General features: G+C 53.7%; 4 protein-coding genes across 4 annotated transcripts; 3 read left to right on the top strand and 1 right to left on the bottom strand.

The window, feature by feature from the left end:
• Positions 1-81: 81 nt before the first annotated feature.
• P168DRAFT_264771 (putative leucine permease transcriptional regulator (SAC3)) lies at positions 82-4,833 on the top strand. The gene is made up of 6 exons (XM_024834876.1): positions 82-846; positions 906-1,085; positions 1,136-2,096; positions 2,227-3,450; positions 3,501-3,917; positions 3,969-4,833. The coding sequence occupies exons 1-6, from the start codon at positions 268-270 to the stop codon at positions 4,622-4,624; spliced, it is 4,017 nt and encodes a 1,338-aa protein (XP_024694819.1). The 5' UTR covers positions 82-267; the 3' UTR covers positions 4,625-4,833.
• A 246-nt stretch (positions 4,834-5,079) lies between these two features.
• Positions 5,080-6,627, top strand: P168DRAFT_325117 (putative protein N-terminal asparagine amidohydrolase; the record flags this gene model as incomplete). Its single annotated transcript, XM_024840956.1, has 2 exons — positions 5,080-5,551; positions 5,711-6,627. The coding sequence occupies exons 1-2, from the start codon at positions 5,419-5,421 to the stop codon at positions 6,625-6,627; spliced, it is 1,050 nt and encodes a 349-aa protein (XP_024694820.1). The 5' UTR covers positions 5,080-5,418.
• A 3,589-nt stretch (positions 6,628-10,216) lies between these two features.
• P168DRAFT_316248 (putative HLH DNA binding protein (Penr2)) lies at positions 10,217-11,146 on the top strand (the record flags this gene model as incomplete). The annotated part of the gene is made up of 2 exons (XM_024839988.1): positions 10,217-10,745; positions 10,794-11,146. The coding sequence occupies 2 exons, from the start codon at positions 10,217-10,219 to the stop codon at positions 11,144-11,146; spliced, it is 882 nt and encodes a 293-aa protein (XP_024694821.1).
• Positions 11,147-11,667: 521 nt separating this feature from the next.
• On the bottom strand, positions 11,668-19,140 carry P168DRAFT_309318 (exocyst subunit SEC8). Its single transcript, XM_024839289.1, has 18 exons — positions 18,724-19,140; positions 18,597-18,656; positions 18,331-18,496; positions 18,213-18,274; positions 17,939-18,160; positions 17,841-17,886; positions 16,952-17,786; positions 16,812-16,896; positions 16,720-16,764; positions 16,533-16,668; positions 15,373-15,881; positions 15,103-15,276; positions 14,067-15,052; positions 13,899-14,015; positions 13,273-13,849; positions 13,074-13,219; positions 12,914-13,021; positions 11,668-12,858 (listed from the first exon to the last, which is right to left on the bottom strand). The coding sequence occupies exons 1-18, from the start codon at positions 18,920-18,922 to the stop codon at positions 11,911-11,913; spliced, it is 5,421 nt and encodes a 1,806-aa protein (XP_024694822.1). The 5' UTR covers positions 18,923-19,140; the 3' UTR covers positions 11,668-11,910.
• Positions 19,141-19,163: the final 23 nt, after the last annotated feature.

Raw genomic sequence — 19,163 nt, forward strand, 5'->3', positions numbered from 1 at the left:
GCTTTCGCATCATCATGATATAGACTTTTGGGTTGATCACGTCCGCTGACTCTGTCGTTATCCTCCTGTCAACGCGATCCGAAAGACAGCCACTCTAGGATTCCTCAACCCACGTGCGCTGTTCTCGCCGCAAACTACCACTAATTACTCCATCGATACCTCTAAACGAAAAAGAAGAAAGAATCGGAAAACGCAAAAAGGACCAGCTCTGCTGGAAGGTACTCGGCATCGCCCGCGGATCTCGATCCCACTGCTGCGCGCAGCAGGATGGCCGGTCCGCCGAACCCATTTGCCGGCCTCGGCCAGAGAGACGGCGTGACGGGCTCAGCGGGTAGAGGGCGAGGAGGCGGTGGCGGCGGTGTGTTCGGGAAACCGGCGACGGCGCCCTTCCAGCCTACCAAGAACTCCAGCGCGCCGCGTGATCCTAGACCCCGCGGTCGGGGGCGAGGAGCGCCGGCCGCAAGAGCCGGTCGTGGCTATGGTCGAGGCGCGAGCTCAAATCCTACCTGGCGGAAGACGGAACCGAACACGGGAGCGCCTACGCCCGCCGCGTCGTCGCCTTTCGCCCAGCTGAAGCAGAACCCGCCGTCCGAGTCGCCCTTTGCGGCTGTTCAGAATGCACAGCAGACGCCCACGTTTTCGCCTTTTGGGAAGGCTTCGCCTTCGCCTGGACCTGGACCTACGCCTGCGCCGTTTGTGACCCCCGCGGCCGGTAGTGCGACTTCAGTCGATTCGAGTCGAGATCCCCGGAGACAATCTGCGATGCAGGTGAATGGGAACACGAAGTCCGGCATTCTTGTGGAAGATGGTGCTGTGCTGAATAGCTATCATGAACGTTATGAGAAGGTCAGTGACGGAGGCTCCATACAATTTTGGAAGCAGGAGGATCTCTAATATTCCTACAGCTTAAACAATCCCGGGCGAAGGAAAGAGAAAAAGCGATCAGGGAAGGCCAGATGGCGGACCCCAACCAGCCGACCTCCTTAAACCAAGCCATCACCCCCGTCGGGACTTGCACAAGCATGTGCCCGGAGTTTGAACGCGTCGAACGTATTGTTCAGAAGATGGTGGATAAAAGCGAGAAGGTATTGAAGACTAGAATCCCGGCGCTAGACCCGAAGCTCACACATCATAGTATCTTCATCCTGCGACAAATTCGCTTCAGAACATGGAGCTGAAAATGCTCAAGCGCTTTAGGCGATCAGCTGCCGGATATGACGAACAACTCCCGTCTGATATTCGAACTCCCATGACGCTGCTACAAACAATGAACTATTTGACTCGGCATGTCCTTGGTGGCCCGGAACCTCTAGGGGTTATCCATAAGTTTGTGTGGGACCGGACGCGCTCCATTCGCAATGACTTCTCGGTACAGCAGGTCACGCTGGAAGACGATGTGCGGATAGCTGTGACATGTCTTGAACGGATCGCCCGTTTCCACATATCCTCTCTTCACTTACTCTCTAGCCCGGCAAATGAGGAGCCTTTCGACCGCCACCAGGAACGCGAGCAATTGAACAACACCATGTTGTCGCTTATGTATTACTATGACGACAACCGCGGTCGAATTTCGTTCGAGCATGAAGACGAGTTTCGAGCTTACTACATCATCTTTGCGATTCACGACCAGCGACCAGACTTGGAAGCGCGTGTCCAGAAATGGCCGGCCGAACTGCGCAGATCACCTCGGGTGCAGGTAGCTCTAGAGTTACTTGCCGCTGCCGGAAACACGTGGGAATACCAAGGTACTCTGGATGCCAAGCGGCCGAACGCTATTGCACAGGGATTCTATGCTCGCTTCTTCGAGCTGATAGATTCCCCGGCCGTGTCGTACCTGATGGCATGCGTTGCGGAGATTTACTTCAACCACGTTCGCCAGACCGCCATCCGATCGATTTGGAAGGGCTACTGTCGCTACCCTGCGTCCCAACAGCACAAAAACGAAGAATGGACGGTCGACGAGTTGACAACCGTGCTGTGCTTCGACGATGACAACCAGACGATCCAGTTTTGCGAAGAACAGGACCTAGGATTCGCCGAGAATGCCAGTGGCAATCTATATCTCAATTGGGGAAACCGCCCTATTGATTCAATTGGTACGTATATATCTCGGCTTCGCGATCGCTCAAGTGGACTCGACCTCCGCATCTCCCGAACAACGAGAGGCCTCCGTCGATATCTCTCCCAGCAATGTTGGTTTCATCAACTTACTAATTGAACCAATAGCCTTCCAACCCTCCTCAGAGCATTCCTTCTCCCAGAAACTCGTCGAGTCGAAGCGCGCAGGCAGGTCAATGGCTGCGATCATTCTTGGATTGAATATCAAGGACGCCGCAAGTCTAGGAATGGTCGATCGCTCCCTGCTATCACAGCGCGTGCAAAGGCCTTTGACCGGTCCCGATTTCGAGAGCAACGACTCCCTTTTCGTGAGCGACGACGACAACGAGACCCCTGCTCCGACTTATCAAACAAATGGGATCTTTGGACAAGACGAACCCGCCAGACCCGCGCCGAGCTTTCCAGGTCCATTCGGGGGCTTTTCGCAACCAACAGATAGCTCGACGACAAACCAGACACCGGGTTCGATTTTTTCGGCACCAAAGGCTCCCGAGCCAAGTTCATTGTTTCCCCCCGCCGCGCCGACAACTGCCCCTTCGCCATTTGGGGGCTCCTCTCCTTTTGGCGCCCCACAAGCACCGGCGTCCAAGCCTGCGGAGACGAAACCGCTGTTTCCAACACCTGCCTCGCAACCTACTAATTCAATCTTCTCTACAAATGCGGGAAATGTAGAGCCTGCTCCTTCTCCTGCTCCTGCGCCGTCACCCTTCAAATCGCCTAGTCCCTTTCAGCAACCCGCGCCGTCGAGTTCACCTTTCGGGGTGCCAGCGCCGCCTACGAGCGTGTTCCCCTCTGCATCTACGGCAAAGGCAGAGCCTAGTACGGCTTCTGCACCGTCAAGTTCACCGTTCGGTATACCGGCGCCCTCTACAAGCGTGTTCCCCCCCGCTTCCACGACAAAAGCAGAGCCTACTACAGCTCCCGCATCCTCACTCTTCAAGTTCCCAAGTCCCTCTCAGCAGGATACGGTGCCAGCGACTTCCCCATTCGGGGTCCCCTCAACCACGAATAATGCGTCCTCATCCGCAACGACCAAGGCAGAACCTGCCCCAGTTCCTATGGAATCGCCACTCAAATCGCCGAGTCCGTTCCCGTCAAGTACGCCGTCATCACCGTTTGGGTTCCCAGAAACCTCGGCCGGCACTGAGCTTGGGCAGTCATCCGGGTCGGCTGCAGGCAAACCTTCCACCAGCATCTTCGACGCGCCGAAAGCTCCCACTTTTCCATCAAGCTCAACCTCTATCTTTGGTCTTCCTGGATCTACCGCACCAAGTAGCACTGATGTCCAGCCTGGCGAGGCTGCAAGCCCAGCTTCAGCGCCAGCCAAACAAGGTATGGTCCTTAGCTGCATTGGATTCCATTCGTCATCTAACGGTTATTAGACACACCCTCTATATTCTCATCGTCTCAACCGGCCCCCAGCTTAGGCAACATTTTCGAAAAACCTGCCACTACGGGGCATGAGAATGGGCAGAATAACTCAAAGACACCGTCTATCACTGCGTCACAATCAGCGCCCGGGGGTTTGAACAATATCTTAAAGCAACCTGCTCAGCCGGAAAAGCCTTCACCCGAAATCTTCAAATCTCCGTCGATGCCGTCTTTTGGGCAAGAGAAGGTTTCTCCGCCTGCGCAGACAACACAAGGTGTGCATCAGCCATTCTCACAGCCGGCAGTTTCTCCTGTGACAGAGAAGGGCACCGAAGAAAGGGAAATTGGCGTATCGACACCAGGGCAATCTGCAGAAGCCAATACAGCCGATCAAGAAGAAGTCGTGCCAGCTTCTCCTGAGCCAACTCGTAAGTTTGAACGTCACAAGTGATATGGTTTCAAAGTACTGACAATCCTAGCAATTGACGTAGCCGAGCGACGTGTCGCATGGATCGAAGCTTTGAAAGAAGCCGCCGATAGGCGACGACACCCTTCCTCATCCTCATCGAGTCGCAAGCGAGGCCACGAGGATCAAGAACCCGCCCCGGAAGACAGTGGCTCCAAACCGCCGAAAGCTTCAAAAGCCGAGGTGCCCGTCCCACGCAAGACGTCCATGGCACTATCCTCCATCAAGCCGCTGCCGAAGCTTCCCATCCTGGAACGCATCGAAGCGATGACGGCACGCAAACCGGAGAAGAAAGAGCCCCCGCCGCCAAAGCCGCACCAAGTCGACGAAGACGAGATGCTTCTGTCCGCGGCGCGCATTGCAGCCGAATCATTACGGAGCGGACCGAAGCTGCTCGACCACCACTACTACTCTGCCCCGTACGAGCCACGGCGTTCCTCGTTCAGTCCGGGAAGCAGCCTTTCCTCGATGCAGTCTTTTTCTCGCAGCCAGTCGCCCAATTCAGCCTCTCAGGTCAACGGGTACGATCTGGCTCTTGCGCCTGACACGGATCTCGGACTCGGTCGTACGCTGTCTCGAACTGAACAGAGACTCCGAATGACCGGTGGCCGAGGCTTAGCTTATAAGCCTTTGGATTTTACTCCGGATAAGAAGCGGAAGAGCAGGTAGTGCTTACTGCACCCCTCTCCAACTTTGATTTGAGATTCATATTATGCTTTTGTTTGTTTTTATGCGTGTGGCATACCATGGGATGCAACATGGGTGCTGGTGTTAGGGTTGTATCATATGCATTGGCGGAGGCGTTTGTTTGTTTATTGGGTTGGTGTTCAGGGATCTTTGAGCGTTTAGTGTCATATTTGATTGAGCATAAGATTCCCATGATCTATAAAATAGTATTGTTCCATGAGCAACTATTCATCAACTCGTCTATTTCAGCACCATATAGAGGAGAGAACATCTCGTGTAGTGCGTATGGAGTATGTAGTAAGTCCAAGGTTACCTGCCTCAGGTATCAATCAACATCACATGATACCCCCCTCAATCCACCAATCAGGACCAGATTCTTTCCTCTCCAAACATCCCTCCATCAAACTTATCTTATACTTCATCCATCCATCCATATACACAAACCCGACCCAACAACTTATAAATACAAGACAAGGCCACCCAAGGCAACAGCCAAAATAGCTTCCCCCACTCTCCCCAAGCCGTTCCATCTCGGCCCATCCATCACCCGCATAAGACAACAAGCACGCACATCAATCCCGCCGCGTGGGATACTATCCCAGGCATTTCTATATCCCGTTCGCCACAGTCCAGCACCAGCACCACGAACGCTCGGTGCTAGTAATAAAGCCCGCTCTTGGGGAATTCCTCAAGCGCGCTCCTTTACCCCCAATCCCGCTCGCGCACTCCATCAAAACCATCCCCAGCAGCACCAGCACCAGCAACAACAGCGCGGAATGAAAATCGCAACGCTACAGTTCGCGCCGCGGCTGGGCGACGTGGAGGGGAATATCCGCCGGGCTGATGAGTTGCTAGACGGGTTGGAGAGGAAGGCGGATCTGTTGGTTTTGCCGGAGATGGCGCTTACTGGTTTGTTTTACTTTCTTTCTTCTTTCGCTCTTTATTTGGATTTGGTTTATTATTATTATTCTATGTATGGTTGGTTGATTGGTTTATCATATTGTTGTTGGAGTCGTCTGGATAAACTGCACAAACAAGGGGAAAAGAGTACCAAGCTGACCTCACCAGGATACAACTTCCCCTCGGCAGACGCCATCCGACCCTACGTGGAACACGTCGGACAAGGCCGCTCAGCCGATTGGGCGCGCAAGACCGCCAAAAAGCACGGGTGTAAAGTATGCGTGGGGTATCCCGAAGTCGAAAAGACCATCGCATCTAGCGAGTCAACCACGACAACCGAAACGTACTACAACTCCCTGGTGGTGATTGACCCACACGGGTCTGTCCTCGTCAACTACCGCAAGACATTCCTCTACATGGCTGACGAGCCGTGGGCGGCTGAAGGCGACGCGGGGCGGAGTTTCCAGAGGTTGCGGTTTGGGGGTGAGGACGCGCAAAAGGAGAAAGAAATAGCGACATCGTTTGGAATCTGCATGGACATCAACCCGTACAAATTCGAAGCGCCGTTTACAGCGTTTGAGTTTGCTAGGCGGGTCGTCGACTCACAGACCCAGCTGGTCGTGCTATCCATGGCGTGGACTACGATGTTACCTGCGGAGGAGCTGCGCGCGCTGGGGGCCCAGCCCGATCTGGATACATTCAACTACTGGATTCAGAGGTTTATGCCGCTTATCCGGGAAAAGATGGCGCATGGGGCGGACGTGGATGGGAATGGGGATGGGACTGGGGACGAGGGGGCTGAGAAGAGGGTTGTGCTGGTTTTTGCGAATCGGTGCGGAGAGGATCCTGCTGCTGTTGAGGGGGAGGAGCCGGTAAGGTATGCGGGTGGGAGTACGATTATTGCTGTTTCGCAGAGGAGGCGGCGGGGGCTGGCTGCTTTGGTGGGTGGGGATGATGGGTCGGATTTGGATGTGAAGATTCTGTGCTGGGGGATGATGGGCGCTGCGAACGAGGGGATCTGCTTTGCGGATACGGAGGCTGATCCTGAGATGGTGTTTGCGTTGGTGAAGCCGGGGGGTGATTAGTAGGTGGAAAATGTGGTTTCAATTCGATATGGATTTATAAATGATACTATCATTTCGGCAGTCTTGTACAGATACTTTGGCACCTAGCATAGAAGAGTTATTATTCTACCTATCCCTACAACCACCACCACCATTACATTCATCCATCTATCGCCCACCTGTCTGTAATGTATTCCATTCATCTCAATGACCACCGGAATGATTAATCCTAACTTATCATGTGAGCACGAAAACCCCCCTGTTTCATGTGACAAGGCATCACAACCACCAAACAAGCCATTCCTCGCAAAAAAACAAGGTTCATCACGACTTTCCCCGGTAGCTTATCCATTCCACAGGATGGAATGTGTAATGTGTGTGCGTGTGTATATGTAGGTGTGGTGTAGGTGTGGTGTATGCAAGCATGCATGCAAGAAACATGCATGACATGCAGTGGAGACGCCCCCCCCCTCCCGGTCTCATGACCTGTGTATCTCACCAGTGATGGGAATCGGATCAGGATCGAATCAGCGTGGTGTACGTAAAAGTGTGGATTCAGACTGGAACTGGAACAGGGAAGCGGATTGTCAAGGGGGTGGAGATGGAGTTTCTGGTAAGAAAGAGGTGAGGGTGTGAAGGCAAAAGGAAGATGATGTGGGTATGTATGGAGGAGAGACACATGTGACACGAGGTCAGATGAAGATGCGGCTAGACCGGTGGTGGGGAGGACTTTGCTTTATGATTATTGAAGACTGTAGGTAGGTGGCTATTAAACAAAGATAGGTAGTATTTATAGTTTGGGCTTTTATTGGTGGGGAGTAGAGGCGAACCTGATGGTTTCTGTCTAGCTAGACTACTGATACTTGGCTACCGGACTGATACTACAACCCTAACTACGAAGGTGTCAAGCATGGAATATCCACGGGTTAATGAATGAAGCTTTCCTAGGTTGGGAGTTAGGAATAGAGCGGTGAACAAAGATATCATATGATAAGACTGAAGAAGCACAAGTCTACCATGCACGACTTCTAGTGTGTATTAGATTGAGAAGAGCAAAGGATTGATGAGCAGAATCCCTGTAGGATCATGGGTTCATTTGGCGCTACTAATCCAGACCTATGAATGACTGGCGTATTATCTCATACGTGCGGGGTGATCGACACAAGCAAGCCTGTCGGATTAGTTGACGATGTACTCGTGGAGCTGGCGCAAGTTCTAACAAGATGGGGGTTGTTTTATGATATCCTGTTTTCTAGGGTCACTTCGAGAGACAGATCTGGGAAAGGGCCTGTGTCTCTAACGAGACTGAGCCCTTGGCTAGTAGAGACTTGTTTGCATTCGAGACACCGACTCACTGTTCTGTTCGAAGTAAAGATGTGTCGAGGATTGGACTGTGTTGACCAACGCTCTTCTTTCCAATCGAGATGTCGAGTGGACTATCCCTCAGCATAAATATTGATGGGTATACCCCGATGACAGCTGCAGTGGGGGTTGGGAGCTCCAAACCAGCCACGTACAATAGCCGGCGAGAATCCGATCTCATATGCCAATGTCAACACGCACGTTGAGAGTGAGTGACATAACGGGACCAACCACAAACAGGTTCCTGGCACCATCTTCCGAGACCTTCTTGAAAGATGACTTAGAGACACTCATTACACTTCTCGCCATGTCAATCATCTCGGGACAGGCTGCGCTGTTCTCGTGATCCAGCTGCCATGACCTTCACCAGTAGGAGTGGAGCGGATGGTAAAGTCGAACCAGGAGAATCTGCATCGTCAAGTGTGGTCGCTTGACAGGTTGCTGAGCTATCCCCTTGACAGGTGGAACTTGTGTCTCTGGCTGTTTCATGTTTGCAAGTCGCTGAGCCTAGAATACTGGACGCCAGTCATTGTTCGACGTGGCCTGGCGTGTGTCGAGACCCTCCATAAGAGCATCTCGATGTTATAGACCTATCTCTGTAGTGCTAGACGAATGATGCAGTCGACGAGGAAAGCTAGAATCAACTGAAGATGTGGAATATCACAAAGGTACTTCTTCATATACACGGTCTCATCACGTGCCGTATACACGTGACGAATGCGATTCAGGAGCGGAGAAGACAGGTCCACGTGACACCAGGAACCCCTCCTCCGGCATCCGGGCAGCCAATCATCCGTCAGGACGAGCAGTTTGGTGGAAGGAGGGGGCACGGGGTGGCTGCACATGACATCGCCTGAATGGTTTGGAGGGGGGAGGACAGAGGAGAAGAGGGTTTGAAAAGAATAAAGCGAGTGACCATGAAAAAGGACGAGAGAAGAAGAAACCTCAGAGGAAGACGAGAGAAGGGGAAGAAGTATTCCGTATATCAGCTGGTAATCGTAGTGACGATTACTAAGACATCAGGTGACTGCGCATCCGGTCCCTTCAGGCCGCCCCAGGCATGAACTTCGGCCTCGTCGCCTGCCCGTCGCCCACGTGAGTTCCTCTCTCTCTCTCTCTCTTCTACTTACTACTTCCTCACCTGTTTATCCCTACGTTCCCCTCTACAATCCTCCACGACGCTTTCTTCCCGTTCAAATCCTGGCTGCTCGCTGTTTTCGCTCCTATTCTTTCCCCTGATATTCTTTCGGTCCGGTGGAAATTGGTTGTTCTTGTTTTCTGCTTGAAATCGTGAATCTCCCATCCTCTTGTTGTTGCCCGTGGCAGGTGACTTGCTGTCAGGTGATAGAGATCCATCCATCTCTCACCCTTCAAGGTACGTGACGTTCCTTTCACTTTCCCTTCCTTCCGACTTCATCGCGCTTTCATTCCCCATCCTTCCGTTTCGTCCCTTTGAATTTCTCTCTCTTCTCTTCCCCTATCCCCCCATCCGTGCTGCCAGATGGCTTCGGTCCACACCCAGAGCCGACGTCTTCCGTCGTGAGCCGGTCGGGCGCGGTCGCTGCTTGCTCGCGACGCCGGCTCTGCTCCCTCGGTTACATCTATTGCTGAGTTGCCATGACGCGTTTCCGGTGTGCAACCGACTGCTAGGGTCGTCCTACCTGTCTTGAGCTCATCCGGGACCCCTGTCATGGCCTTTGCGATGGTTCAGGAGCTATCCTGGTGTGTGGGGAGATGTTTTGGGTGGCCTGGAGCGGGCGCTCCCTTCCCCCCAATGATGTTTTGGTGCTGAATGCGGAGAGCTGAGCGCGTCGGCCCAACGCGTCTACCATACATTGAACCAAAACAAACTCCCACTTTGCCCTCTGCATGGCTGAATGAATGGTTGGTGCTTGCAATGGAATTCAACTCGCTCATATTGCCCCATTTGTAAATATTTTTTTTCTCCTGACCCCGAATGTCTGGGCTGCGTTCCCCTGGTCTTTTTCGTGCTCCCGAAGCTCCCTCATGGCCCGAGTTCTTTTCGCACTTCTCCATGGACCGCTCGCTCACTTTTCGACGTTCCTCCATTTCCACACGCACCCCCGCAGATGGCTGACTTGCATGCAGCTCACAGATAGTCGCAGTCTGTGATATCTCTACCCCAGTCGAGTTCTGCCTTGCTCAGGTAACGCGTCTCCAGTCGCAGTGTTGTGGTCCCCAGTGACTGATGTAATGTAGCAGGGTAGCAACTCCAAGCATTTTCGTCATGTCGGATCCTTCAGTGGGCGCGTCGGATGGCAATGTCTCCAACAAGCGCAAGCGTGATAGCACCGACAGTACCGGTCCCGAAAACCCGCGCCCGCACCGTTCGTCGCACGGAAGCAATGGCAGCATCCCCGGCGACACCCAGTCGAATTTCCCCCACGGCTCCCTGGGTTCTTACGACACTCATGGTCTCCCCAACACCACATCCGAGTTGAACATCGACCAGCAGATCCTCCAGCACGTGGGGACCCAGAACGGCATCTCCGACGAGAACGCCTTGACCGCGAAGGCGGCTTTGGCGGCACACAACCCGCAGGCGAAATATCCCGGGCCCCCCGACTCCGCGTTCGACAACAACCTTACCCACGGCCTGACCTTTGGGGATGATATGGGCCAGATTGGTGGCGCCCATGGCCACAACTCCACCGCGGCCGCCGTCTACGCGGCGCGCGAAGCCCAAAGCATGAACCAGAAGCCGTCCGTGGGATCGCCCGAGTGGCATCAGATCCGCAAAAATAACCACAAAGAAGGTCCGTGCATGCACTCTTCGTCTTCCTTCCATAGCTAACCGGGATCAGTGGAACGCCGTCGTCGTGAAGCGATCAACGAGGGCATCAACCAGATCGCCCGTCTAGTGCCCAACTGCGATAAGAACAAGGGAGCCATCCTGCAACGCGCGTGCGAATACATCGAGCAGATTCACGGGGAGAAGCAGGCCATGGCCCAACGCTGGGAGCACACCAACATGACCACGACGCAAGCCATCAATGAGATTAGCTCGCAGAATTCCAAATTGAAGATCGAGGTGAACCGACGCGGCGAGATCGCGCAGAAGTGGCTGCAGCGGTGTCGCGACGCGGGCCTGGAGTTCGATGACTACGAAGAGTCCAAAGAACTGGAACCGCTGGATGTCGACCAGAACCAGGGCTGAATTCTTTTTTTCCTGCTTTCTTCGCCAGCGGTGTCTCGCGTTATGGTTTTCTTACGTGTGCTACGACTTCTTTTTTTCGGAGGCAGTGATTCCCTGTGGTTGCATGCTGATTTCGTCTTTTCTTTTTTTCCCGTTTCGGTCTGGATTTCCCAATCTTCCCTCCGTGAACAAATTTCCTCAATCTTCTGCTGTCACCTAAGGTACCCGTGACCGGTTCGCCCGGGTCAGCGAGCCCCCGTGGCTTTGATACTGAGTTTACTAACCTGGGTCGGTCATCTCCTTTCATGTTTTCATTGCGGTCTACCCTCTGCTGTCTTTAATTTTCGCTTCTTTCTGTATGCTATCTTAGTATGGGTCGGCGAATTCGGGCTGGGAGTGATAATTAGGCGTGCCTCGATCCGGTGCAATGGATGAGTTCAACTGCTAATTGTGGTGTATTACGTTTGCATAACATGGCCAGTCGTAAGCTACTGTAGTGCTTTATTGGCGCGTAGATCAGGTCTGCAACAAACCAACAAGATGCATAATGTAAATTCAATAAAATAAAGCCATAAGCAAACAAACGAATGAAAGGCACGAAAGAAACGAAGTAAAAAAAAGGCCTGACCAAAGATCCCTACACTCCGACCCTCTCCCCCTCTCCCTCTCCCTCACAAACCATCAATATCAAACACAACACAACCCAAAGCGATCAACTCAACTCAGCTCAACCAACCCGCTCACTCACTCAACCAATCAAATAAAAAAAAGAGTATAAAGAAAGATCACTTCGAATCCCACATAACCTCATTCAACCTCAACAACGCATCCGCACTAGCCTTCCTCGCCGCCATAAAATCCTCCCTATTCTCAGCACCATGCGGGCCCCGCAGCGTCTCCGAGAAGCACAAATCAACCAGAATCTTCAGCTCCTCGTAGGAGAAAGGCTCGCCGTTGCCGGCCGCGAGGGCCGCGTCGAGGTTCGCCGCGAAGGCGTCTTTCTCTTCTTTGGCGTAGTCGAGGGCTTGTTCGGCGCCTTCGAGGAACCAGTCTAAGAACTTGGCGCTGCGCGGGAGGGCGATTGTTTCTGGGTGGGAGGAGGAGGGGGAGGGGTCGATGATGATGTTTTTGAGGTTTTGTTGGAGGACGAGGACGTCGAGTTGGAGGCGGAGGGCGCCGTTTTCGTTCATGGCGCCGATGTGGCGCGTGCGGGAGACGAAGGTCTGGTCGATGAAGCGGGCGAGGCCGGATTTGATGAACCAGGATTCTTTGGAGCCGAGGTAGGAGGTGATGTTTGTGTCGAAGGCGATGAGGTCGTTGTTGAGTTCGAGGACGGTGGGCGAGGCCGCTGTGGGCTGGCTGGCGATGATGTGCCACCAGGCTGTGTTGGGGTCGGGGGAGGGCGTCGAGGGCTCGGAGTAGCGGATGTTGGGCGGGTTGGGGCCCGTCATGGTGCGCGTTAGCATGTGGATGATGCCGCAGCGGATGTCGATGTGGAGCGCGAAGAGAGCCGTCGAGGCGAGGTTGCGTAGGGATTCGAGGGTATTGTCGAATCCGTTGGCTGTTTCTTGGTTGAGGGGCAGGTAGACGGGCTGGTTGATGCTGTCGCGCCTGGGCTTCATCGCGCAGATTAGGGTCCATCGTCGACGGGTTGGCCTGGCATCGGAGGACTGCAGGTCGACTAGCGGGTCTGGGTTTTGGCGCAGTTTCGCGAGGTTACTTGCGAGCCATTGCTGTTTGAGTCAGCTAAGTCATTCAGAGTGAGTCCAGTGGCTTGGGGGGGCTAACCATGCTGTTATACAGAAGTGATAGAGACACTACCGACTTAGGGTCCGATATGATGTCGAACGGTTCAAGAGGCACCTCGTCGGTGCGTTGAAGGAGGAGGTCGGTTTCCTGATGCGGTCAGCTGGTTCTTCGGTCTGTGTTCACCTCAATGGACACCTACCGTATCGATGGAAATCTGTTTATTGGCGGCCTTCTCCTCCCATAGGTCGCGCACCACATCGTGAATCTCCCCCGAATCAGCAAATTGGGCTGCCGCTTTGAGTCGGACCGTCCGGCTATCCCGTGGAGAAAGCTTGGTCACGATCACTGCATAATCATTAGAACTGATCCCAGAAATTGTTTTATTCGTTTCTGCTCACCTTTGTACCACCCGAAGCACTTATCATAGTAGGTCATGATTTGGGTGATCAGAAGCTGCGAGAAAGCCTGATCGTGAGGGATACTAGACAGTATTTTACTGAACTCCTTGATGATCGACATGAACTTGATAGTTCCCTTGAAGACTGGCCGTGGCGACACCGTCGACCACTGGGCATCCTCCGTGAACGCATCCGCCTCAATAAAACAGAGCGTGCAAAGATCGGTAACAGTCTCGTCCAGCTGAGGAAGGAAGACATTAACAAGGAAGTCATCCAAAAACGACGTCAGCGAGCTCGTCGCAATCTCGGAGTCCATCGGCACGATCTCCTTGAGCCGCTGGATGAACGAAAGCGACGGCGGAAGCAGGATGCTCATGTTGAACACGCTGGGCTCGATGAGAATCTTGTGCCCGGTGCCGGAGTTCCCTTGCCGGTTATCAGACGCTTCTTGAGATGTGTGTTTTCCTCGAGACTTGGAGACTAAGCCGGGGACGGAAGATCTGAGAATCTCGTCTAGTTCGTCTTGCTCGGCCTTCATCTGCGTTGTTCGATCGGCGTCGGATAGTTTGAACATTTTCTATTGCTTGTTAGCGAACGTTTTTTCCCAAACAGCAACCATGACGCACCTTGCTCTTATCCCTGTTGCCAGAGTAGAGTTGACGCATGTTGTCGTAGTCGTCGGTCGAGGGCTGAACCGAAGTTTCGCCATCGGTGGCCAAGTAGTCATGCATGAGAGACCGAATCTGCAGATACATAAGTAGATGTATGCTAGTAAATTTGATGATCGAACGTACCTCGCTCTGATAAAGCTTCCAGACCTCCTTGAAACCACCAGCGAGGGAACTGCTCTTGGGGATTCCCTCGCGCTCCATGATCGCAGCAACCACATCGTGAACAACACGGTGCCCTTCGGCAATGGCTTCGAACTTGGCGTACAATGTCCACAGGAACTCCGACAAGACATGACCGCGCTTTTCAATCGCCTCCGTCGGCATTGCCTTGCTATCTAGGGGGGTAAGGCCACGGGTCAGATTCGGATATCGCGTATCGATTTCGGCATTGGTCTTGTCCACCACTGTGAACAGCTCGACCGGCAGTCGCTGCTCAATCCTGTCAACTGCGATGTCCAAATGTCCCATATTGTTTAGTGACTCGATCAGAAGCTGGATGTAGTAGAATGTGTCCGCCTCTGGGTTTCGAGAAGCATCCTCCACCATCGGGGCGGAACCATCCATTTTCGCGAGAAAGCGGTAGACGGGCCTTTCCCACGTGGTCGTTCCAGTCCAGTTCGGGGGGTTGGACGGATTAGGTTCTCCATCAGCGGCTGGGGGCTTCCACCGGTTCGCACAGTAGGGGGATTTCAGGAACAAATGGTCGTGCAGTTCTTCGATCAGAATGTCGGTAAGGGATGTCTCTTGGTTTGCGAAGTAAGCACGAATATCGGCCAGGGCGCCGATGTTCTCCAGTTCTGATCGACGTAGCAGCCGTAGACCATCATGCAACACCTCGACGGCGGAAATGAACCGTTTGTCGGAGATAAGGGACTCCAGCTTCTCCGGCAACGATTGAATTTCTTGGATCTGGTTGAATAGCTGGATGATATCATCGTAGTTCTGGGACGAGGTTGCCAGCCCTTTGAGCTCGGGCTTGGTCGCAATCAACCCGGATTTGGAGTTTTCCAGCGCGTATTTCAGACTCCGCAGTCGGCTCTGCGAGCTTTGGATGCTCGACTGAATCTTGTGATATGTACCAATGGAGCTATTAAAGCCCTGATGGTGTTCTATGCCGCGTTAGTACCAGCTCCCAAATAACGACAAGTGTGGGACCGACCATTGACAACCGCTTTCAAGGTCTTTTGGATCTGCTCATGAACATCGAGGAAGTCGGCCTCTCGATCCGCTTTCCCCAGTGTACTTGTATCCATCAATTGCAAGGCTACCTGAGCCGGAAGACAGTCATCAGACGCCATGAAATCCCACTCATTCTGAATCGATTGGATGACATCTACACCAAATCCACACGTATATTAGCCACTGCCACAGCAAATAACCAACGACACCCAACAACAAAAACTAGAATCCAAAAAGGAAACAATCGAACCTTCAACAGCCTGCGACCCAAGCGCACTAACGGCACTGAAATTCCTCTCCCGAGCAACACGGGGATCCAACAGGCCCGGATCCAGTTGCGGCACCTGTGGTGGCACTTGCTGCTGTTGCTGCTGCTGCTGTGGAGGAACCTGCCAACCATCCCGCGAGCCCATCTGCCTCCTACTCGCCTCCGGTTCTCGCGTCCGCGATCGCGACGACGAGTACTCTCTCTCCCTCTCCCATCGTTCCCGTCGCGGGTCGGTGGGCGGAGGAGACTGAGACGGCGACGGACTCGGCGACAGACTCGGTTGCTGCGACGGCTCTGGGTAGAAGCCACCGTAGCCTCCTGGGCGCCCCTCGCGCTGTCGCCCACTACCACCACCGCCTCCACCACCTCCTCCGCCGCCGCCGCCGCCGCTGTATCCGTTTACGCCCAGGTTATTGCCGCCGCTGTATCCACCATCACTGCGGTCGTATCGACTGGAGTCGGAGTATCCGTATCCGTTGGCGTAGCCCCCTCTGCCGCTCATAACAGATGTGTCGATGTTGATCGGGGTGTGTAAGGAAGTATCGAGACCGAAGGGGGGGGATATGCGGGGAGCCGGGCCGTTCGGGGATTCTGGGAGGTCTAGGCACTGATGGTGTTTGTTCGGAGGGAAAGGACAAGGAGCATGATCGGACCTCAAGATGCGAGGGTAATTCTCCGAGAATGGGGTGTATTAGAGCTAATGCAGAGTCCGCAAGGGGGTGTTGTTGGTTCAGAGCAGTGATAAGCTACCGGGTGTCATTGTGCATGGGGGAAGAAGAGCTGGGTCGAACTCCGTAAGGTTGCGGTCGGGTCCACGGGCTGCTTCTCCACATGAGCAACGGGTCCGCCAGCCACATTCGGCAACGCAGATACTCCCCTGGAATTGGTATAATTAAGGAAGAATGAAAAGAGATAGATGGATAAAATTGCCTACACTAGTATGTGAATGTGTTGAATGATTGATTCCTACACAAGGGCGTTTTCATCCACCATGTTAAGCTGCACTATATACTAAACTAATACTACTGTCTCACTTAGAGATGGGCTGGGTCTCCCGCTGAAGCCAGCCGCGGGTGTAGGCGTCGTTTTCGAAATAGTGCTGGGTCTTTTCCCAGATTTCCGCATGATAGTTGTTCACCCACTGGACTTCGCTGTCACTCAGAAGGGACGGTTCGATCAGGTTGCGACCGATGGGGGTCATCGTAACGTGCTCAAAGCCCAACCACGGCCGGTCACCGAACTTGTGCGTGGTTTCAACTTCGCGCGCCATGATGACGTCTATTGCTGCATGTCAGCTTCATCATCTGTCTCCGGGATAGGTAGACTCACTTTCGATACGGATACCGAACTTGCCGTCCTCGTAGAATCCAGGCTCTGCTATCGTCAGCGCATGTAATAGACTACCAACTAGGGAAACCTACCGTCAGAAATGACATTGCCCGGGGCAATCGGGACCTCGGTGTATTGGACACGGGTGCCAATGCCCATAGGTCCCTCGTGCACATTCTGAATTGACCATGATTAGACACAGTATTCTGTTTTTCATTCAAATTCCACTTACCAAGAAAGAACCAATGCCGTGTCCGGTGCCGTGGAGGTAGTCAAGACCTTCTTTCCACAAGTACTGACGAGCAAGAGCATCGATCGCAAACCCGCTTGTTCCTTTAGGGAAGACAGCCGAATCAATCGCGATGAAACCCTTGAGGACCAGAGTAAAAGCCTTCTTCTCAAGGTCCGTAGGCTTGCCGAAGTGAAACGTCCGAGTCACGTCCGTGGTGCCATCGAAGTACTGAGCGCCAGAGTCGCAGAGGTAGATCGCGTTGGGGTCGATGATCGCGCAGGCGCCCTTCTCGGGCTTGTAGTGGATCACAGCGCCGTTGGGGCCGGTGGAAGAGATCGTGTCGAAGGAAAGGCCGGCAAACAGATCGTGCTTCGATCGGATCTGCTCCAGCTTATCGGCGGCATCCACCTCATCCAGCGTGGTCTTTTTGTTGACCAGCTCATTCTCGAGCCAGGCAAAGTACTCCGTCAACGCCGCGCCGTCACGAATGTGGCATGCGCGCATACCAGCCAATTCCACGTCGTTCTTGACGGCCTTGGCGTCACCAATCGGACTGCGAACCTCATCAACCTGCTCCTCCCCTCCAAGACTCAGGTTGAGAGCCCACGAGGTTCGGTTCGACACGAGGAATTTGGAGGCTGCGCCACCCGACTCTTGTTTTCTCGCTTCGCCGAGGGCCTTGGCGTCAGCGTAGATCGAGTCGTACGGCTTGATGGTGACATCGTTTCCAAGATGGGCTTTCACCTCCGGCGTCAGCTTGTCTTCATCAACGTAGATCTCGGCGGTCGTGGGTGTGATGATGGCATAGGAGAAGAACACCGGATTGTACGGGATGCTAAGATTCACTGGTCAATAGAGATTAAAGGCTATACAAGAGAGCTTCACTTACTCATTTCCTCGGAGGTTAAACAGCCAGGCAATCTCGTCGAGCATCGCTATTGTCTGTCAGTATCCAGCCGATGGACGCCATAGCTCACAGGGACATACAAACGACGAAACCGGCAGCTTTCTTGGATTCAAGCTCCTTGCGCAAATCGGCGATCTTGTCCTGGAAGCTTTTCCCGGCAAACTTCTCGGGGTGGACCGAGACCTTCTCCCTCGGAGGGGCGGGTCGCTCCTTGGCCCATACCAGATCGACCAGGTTCTGCTGAACACCTACCAAAGACGAACCGTTCTTCTTGAGGGTCTCCGAGAGACTCCGCGCGCCACCTATTGGGGGTCAGTCCGCGTCTCACTCATACTAAGCCGGTTGTTCACTCACTGGCGGTGATCAAAGCCGAATCGACACCCACCACCTTGCCACCCTCGGCTTGAGTGGTCGTCCTAGTAGTGCCCACTTAGCTAGCTGCCCTCAAAGAACCGCGGACCGCTGTGCCTACCATTCTTGCCAGGTGGGGACCCCCTCAACTCCGCGCTTCAAGAGCTCCCAGTTGCTGTCCAGCTGCTTGGCAGCCTGGTTGAAGTACCGACCATCGGTGGCCAAGGCGGCCTTGGACATGGACACAATGGCGGTGCCTGCCGATCCAGAGAACCCAGAGATGAATTCTGCGGGGAAGAGGGGTGAGTCACACAGTACATATTTGGTGATCACCGCGGGGGTGAAGCAATTGGGGGGTGGAAGGACAACCCGGGGGCGAACTCTAACCTCGACGACCGTCACATGGTGCAATATACTCCGATTGATGGCTATCCTCCGACGGAACGACTGTGTAGGCAGGTCAGCGCCCAATACTGATCTCGACGCGAACGAAGGTATGTATATGATGTCATACTGTAGACGTCGACCTCTTTCTCCTGCATCAATTGCCTCAACCTTGTCAGGCGCTGGGAGGTGTCCACCGTCCCCATATCGACGGTGTATCTCGGACGGGAGGTCGAAAATAGCCTTGTGCGAGGGAGGGGTAATGATCGAGCTGATCGGACGGCCGATGATAACCAGGGTAGGCGAATCGGATGGTACGAACAGAGCATCGACGGAGGATCGAGACGAGAGAAAATGCAGGTGTCCGAAGCAGTAGACGAATCCCGTCAACACGGTTTGCAGGCACAATCCCTTTGGATTGTTGCACAGAGGGTGGGAGGAAAGGAGGAGGGGGAGAAGAGGAGCTGGAGCGATGGAGGGGAAGATCACTAAAGGTTAGGCACGGATACAATGTATGATCAATGAGAGCAAATCGGATAGAGCAGCTAGTTAACTTAGTGAGTCGCGTTG

Source organism: Aspergillus campestris (genome assembly GCF_002847485.1).
Source record: "Aspergillus campestris IBT 28561 chromosome Unknown P168scaffold_3, whole genome shotgun sequence".
NCBI lineage: Eukaryota > Fungi > Ascomycota > Eurotiomycetes > Eurotiales > Aspergillaceae > Aspergillus > Aspergillus campestris.